The 6,000-nt window shown below is 43.9% G+C and overlaps 1 protein-coding gene across 2 annotated transcripts in view; it reads left to right on the top strand.

Annotated features, from left to right (window-relative positions):
• Positions 1-429: 429 nt before the first annotated feature.
• espn (espin) overlaps positions 430-6,000 on the top strand; it is a 40,712-nt gene continuing 35,141 nt past the window's right edge. For both annotated transcript variants that reach the window (XR_007398522.1, XM_049017213.1), the window contains exons 1-3: positions 430-843; positions 1,000-1,335; positions 4,645-4,838. Coding sequence is in view for 1 of the 2 variants with exons in the window: in XM_049017213.1 (XP_048873170.1) it covers positions 1,036-1,335; positions 4,645-4,838 (494 nt within the window). In the remaining variant the exon portion in view is untranslated. The remainder of the gene's footprint in view (positions 844-999; positions 1,336-4,644; positions 4,839-6,000) is intronic.

Below are 6,000 nucleotides of genomic sequence, written 5' to 3'. Positions count from 1 at the left end.
GACCATTCAGAACAACAACGTGAATATAAATGGGCCGTTTTTAGCTTTAAAATAAATCGTTTAAAAGTGCCATACAACATGAGCAATAGCCTCAGAATCAGAATACTTACTGGAAACGTATGAAAATATTAAACAATTTAAATAACTGACTTGCCGCAATATAATTATTTATTCGTGAATAAGAAATAGCTAATTAAAGGCATTTATCATAGTTATCATGGAAACGGGAGCCAAAATAATATGGATTAGTCAAATTAAAACCTCGGTTAGAACAAAAGGCGACGTGCACAGTAAGAGCAGGACCAGGATTAAGAAGAAATCCTTCCGCAATAAGGGAGCTGTAAACCGATAATGCAACAAGTCACCAGCCGGAGAGCACAGGGATACACCTGGCAACCCGGTACCCGTCATAGATAATTCAACAAGTGACAGAGTCCATTGAGCTATTTGAAGCAGCCGCGATAAGAGGAGCTCAGAGACGTGTTTATTTCAGCAAACGAAAATAAAACGAAGCAGAACGTCTTCAGATTTATAGCACTGCGAAGAAATGCGCTGGCAAGCGAGGTCCTGCAAGAGAAGAGCTGACTGTCGCGTGCATTGGGAATGCCCCGCGTGCGCCGTGGAAGACCGTAAAACTGCAGCATTTACTTATTCGTTACGTTAAGCGAAATATATCGTTATACCGCAGGCTGCTGGGTAAATGTGTAGTTTTGCATTTGCCCTTATGTGCGTATAATGATGCAGAAACTGCAAATTTGTTAGACCAAAGTGTGTGAATGAAAGCGAGAACATTTTATATTAAAGTGGGACCGTCGCTTATCACGTGCCAACAGAAAAAAACAAGTAAGATACTATATTGCCGCCGTTAACAGTCGCTATGTTATACCTGGTAGGACGGGGCTCAGAAATAAAAGATAGTGATGGAAAGTAATCTAGTAAAGGGACCGTCTCAGTAAAATAATCACTTATATAAGCTGAATGTGACTTTTATCCCTGTAGACGTGTTAAAGGGCATTATATCAAGACGCGCTGGAAATGACGGCACCCGTGGAGCGGACTTTGCAGGCAGCGCGCAGCGGAGACCTGCAGACCCTGAAGGCGCAGGTAGCGCAGCGGGCACTGGATGGCAACGTGAGGGATGCCTTCGGCGCCACGGCCGTGCACCACGCCGCTAGGACGGGGAGGCTCAGCTCTCTGCGCTACCTGGTGGAGGAGGCTGAACTGGCCGGTAACTGCGAGGCGAGAAACGGGGCGAATCCGGCGCACGACGCCGCCGCCACCGGCCACCTGGCGTGTCTGCAGTGGCTTCTGGAGCGCGGCGGCTGCCGGGCGAAGGTAATAAAGCTCGAAAGTTATTTCAGCCTTGCATCATGCAATCGTATATACAGTATATTGACGTGGTGTATGAATGTAAAACTGCTTCAAACAAATAGACTTTTGAGAAATCACTACCTATATGGATTTCATTATCATATTCCCCTGTTAATCCAAGAAGGAAAGCAACTGAAGACTTTGAAACAGCCAATTCTTGAGCAACTTCGCAGCTTATTTGAATTTGCTCTTGAATCCACCAAATACACATTTTTACTGTAAGTCAGTTTGATGAAGGTACATGACAATATCTGTTAAGCGAGTTTTTTTAGGTGTTCTATTACATATATTCGCACAAATCATTTTGAAGAACACGTAAGAGTTAAAAGCTGATGCTGTATTTTATAACTATACAGTTCCGTTGTTCCGATTACATGATCTGACCGTAGTAACGGTGCATTTGCTTTATCATTACGGCACAGCAGTAAGATAATAAAGCTGACCTTGTCTTTACCATTTAAAATACATACATGCTTTATATTGTCACACGAGTACTCAAAAAATATGTAATAAAAATTAAAAAACAGTTACAGAAGTTTTTCTCTCTTGTTGTGGAAAAAAAGCTAGATTCTAAACATATGCTTAATAGAACATAGTGCTGGTTACAATCAATTAATAAAAGTGAACATTGTGAAACACAAAGATGCAGCACTGAAGAGTCACGGGGATATCAGAATGGTGATAACACACTATCTCATTAAGCTAGGTGATTAAATCTGAGATTTCTAGTTGTGGTTCCATTGTGCATTTTCCATTTGCACCAAATGCTTGATGTCATCATTTTTGTCTTTATGGAGAAAGGAGTAAATCTGGTGCTTCTGGGGCAAGTGGACGTTGTTTGTGAGGTTTACTGTAATATTTCATTCCAGCTGTAGATGGTGTCAGATGTTTGAGTGGGGGGGGGGACGACGACGACGACGACGACGACACATGAGGACTGAGTGGTCGTTGATGTGCCTACAGGGAGCTGTAATTGGCTTTCCTCCCCCAGCCTGACTTTTTCAACCATTTCTCCGGCGCAAAATCTGCTAAGAGCTCATAACATAGCTGGATGGGAAGGTGGGAGATGATCCTGTGGGCATTCAGACCATCCATGGAACCACTTTATGAGCCATTGAGCTGCAGCATAATTAACCCAGTGGAGCAACTAATCAGTAGAAATGTGCCGGCCTGCCTTTCGCCTGATGCCGATCTGCAGTCAAGCGTTTGTCGTTAAAGGTGCAATCGAGGATAAGTTGTTAAAATATCGTTTAATTAAGACTCATTAAGCTGAATTTTCAGGTGTAGTCATTAGAACAGTCACTTCTGATACTGTAAGTGTCACGTAATAGAGCATGTGGACATTTAACTTCAATTTTAATTTGGTGTAAAGCATCTATGATGAACATGTGAATGTATATTTATGTTCAGGGGCCAGTTTATTAGGTACACTTGCTCAGGGGCTGTTGCTGTGAAGGGGGGGGGGGTGTATGTTTTCCTGTGTTCCGTTTAAGAAGTTTAAAACTCTTCATATGTTTGCCCATTTCCCTGCACCACTTGAATTTGTGTTTTTTGCGATGCTTCCGCCCCCTGCTGGTCTGGCTGAAGATCATTGCTGTGTGCCTGTGCAGACCGTGGCTGAGATTCCCGACGTCTTCTTAACGCTACGTCATTTGTAAGTTCTGTCTTTTAACATAGAGCTTACGAACAACGTAGCGTTAAGGCGGCTTCGGGATACTCACCCCGTGCCCGTCTGTGTCCACAGACAAATGTAGTATGAACACAAGAGTCAGCACGCAGAAAAGTGAAGTAAGGACTAGGCGTGACACACCAATGTTAATGTTAGTAGGTGATGTCATTATATGCAGTTTCCGCAGCAACCAAAAATGCAACCAATCGGTGACAAAATTCTTGAAGATTGTATTAATTACCCATGGTTTTCGATGTTATCGAGGAGTTGTTGCAGCCCTAGAGTGGATGTGTGGGTAGGTATATGCCTGCTGGAGGAGGGATTAGCGTCCCATCCAAGGCGTTCCTGGCGTCCCTGATCAGGCACCCTCTACCGGTCATGTAAGTCATGCAAGATAGAAAAAGTTTACATTTAAACTGAACTCCCACTTAAAACTTTGCACCATTGGCTGAAATGCTGGGCCACTTCTCACAGTTGGATTACAGCTTAAGTTACTTATCTGTGTTCTGTGTGCCTGAATATTCCATTGTTCTTAATGTTATCACTCTTCATTTTCTTTGTTCATGCTTATCACTATAAGTGTACTATACACTATTTATTTTGTATTTATTATGTAAGTGTTAATGCACGATAAGCAGTGCATTAAATATGTTTGAACACGGTTCCATTAGCCCACTTATATCACAGTTACTACACGTTTGTACTTCAAGACATTATTTTCATGTTTCAAGCCGAAAATGTTTTTAATAATAGAATTACTTTCTTCTGCCAATAATGAAATGTTTCCCTCTAGTTTCTGTTAATTTGAAATTGTGTTATACTTCTGTAATTTTTAGTGTTAGTTAGAATTAAAAATGATATTAGCGAATGGATTAACCACCGGCAGCACTGACAGCCAGTGGTTAACTGGGTCACGCCTCTGGGACCTGGGTTTGAGTCTCCGGAAAGGTGTGCATGTTCTCCACCTGTCATTGAGGGGTTTCCTGCTGGTGCTCTAGTTTTCTTCCACAGTCCAAAAACATGCAGAGGTGAATTGGAGTTACCTAATTGTCTGTATGCGTGAGCAAATGGTGTGTGAGTGTGCCTTGTGATGGGTTGATGCCCCCCCCCTCCCCCCCCCCCGATTCTGAATAGGATAAATGATTAAAGAAAAGGGACGGATTATTCACTACTGGGATTTGCCAGGCTGTCACTGCGTGTGTTTGGTTACAGAAAATTTGTCGACACCCTTCAGACTTTAGAAATCACCAGTATTGTGATATAATACATTTTAAAGCTGTCTTTTTTATCTTTAGTTATAATAATTATCATCGGTGATGTTGTGGCCATTTTTTTGAAGCCGGGAATTTCATCAGTTTGTCTGCTGGCAGCGATCGGGGTACATGACAACTTTTTCATTTTAGTTTAAAGTAATAATTGACATCTTTCATCTATATCTTGCAGATCTGACCAGGATCTGTATAATTTAATGGGCATCATAAAATGTGTTGTGAGAAATGCTTAAAGCAGGTTAAAATTATGCAGTTACTTCTGCATTTATAATGTTTGTCTACTGTATGTGTCAAATCCCTCACTGTGACCTCCCCCCCACGTTCCCCCAACAGGACAGGGACAGCTCAGGGGCTACGGTCCTACACCTTTCTTCTCGATTCAGCCACCATGAGGTCACAGACTGGCTGCTGCAGAGTGGCGAAGGCGACCCCAGTGTCGCCACGGACACCGGCGCTCTTCCAGTGCACTATGCCGCTGCCAAGGGAGACCTGACATCACTGCGGCTTCTGCTTAGCCACAGTCCAAGGTATGGATGCTAGTCTTATCCCCACTGTACACTGCTGCTAGGGCACTGTGAGGTACGGGCTGTCAGCTACATATCCCCGCTGTACACTGCTGCTAGGGCACTGTGAGGTACGGGCTGTTAGCCACATATCCACACTGTACACTGCTGCTAGCACACTGTGAGGTACGGGCTGTTTGCCCAGTACTGCTTGCCCAGTACAGGGTCTTGGTGGGTCTGGAGCCTATCCCAGAAAGGACGAGGCATGAGCAAAGGACACCCTGGATGGGATGCACACCCCACTGCCCCACACAGAATCACACACATATTTTAAGATGCTGATTCAGTTTTTTCGACTGCCATACGAAATCCGAATATCTGTATGAAATCCCGATGAGGAGAGCATGTAAACTCCACTCCCTTAGAGCGGGGGTTGGATCCAGTCCCTCATCCCTGAAGGTGTGAGCCTATCTGTTGAGTCCTTTGTAAATGAGCAGTGTGTGGCCCTGCAGGTCAGGGCTCGGTGCCCATGGTTGGATGGTTGCCGGTTTAAATCCCCTATCTGGCAGAGTGGTGTCACCATTAGGCCCTTGAGTCAGGTCCTTAACACCACTTTGTGCTGGAAGGCTGCCTGATCCTCACTTGTCTGACGCTTTGGACCAAAGCGTCTGCTAAATAGGTAAATGTAATTACGCTTCTATCTGTCCAGTTCAGTATTTGTGATTCAGTGGTACAATTCTCACCAGTTTTGTGGGAGGCCTGGGTTTGATTCCCAGTCCGTGTGATGCTCTTATGGGATGCGCTATGGCAACAAGCTGACCAGCAGACTCGCAGAACGTAGATATTGGAACGACTACAGAGTTGCATCAACTGAGTTATGGGGAAGAAATTCTTAAATTGAGGCAGCTGTTGAAAGGAGTGCACTTCTGTACACATGCAGGTCTTTTTAATCTTTAAACAATGGTCAGTTAAGTTTGTTGAGCTCGCGTCCTGTTATTTTTTCCGAATACTTTATCCCCTTTTGTACTTGCTATTGTGTAAAGGGTATGTGATGAACTTAGTAGTGATGTAAAATCCTTGCTCAGCCATAATTTGTATAAAATGTGTTTCCGCTGTAATTGAGACACCCCTACACAGCCCACCCCCCCTATACAGCCCTCCCTACGCAGCCCTGGTTCGGCTTTAT

The sequence above is a fragment of the Brienomyrus brachyistius genome, chromosome 6 (genome assembly GCF_023856365.1).
Source record: "Brienomyrus brachyistius isolate T26 chromosome 6, BBRACH_0.4, whole genome shotgun sequence".
Lineage (NCBI taxonomy): Eukaryota > Metazoa > Chordata > Actinopteri > Osteoglossiformes > Mormyridae > Brienomyrus > Brienomyrus brachyistius.
Note: the sequence above shows the minus strand (reverse complement) of the source record. Positions and strands in the feature narration are given on the sequence as shown.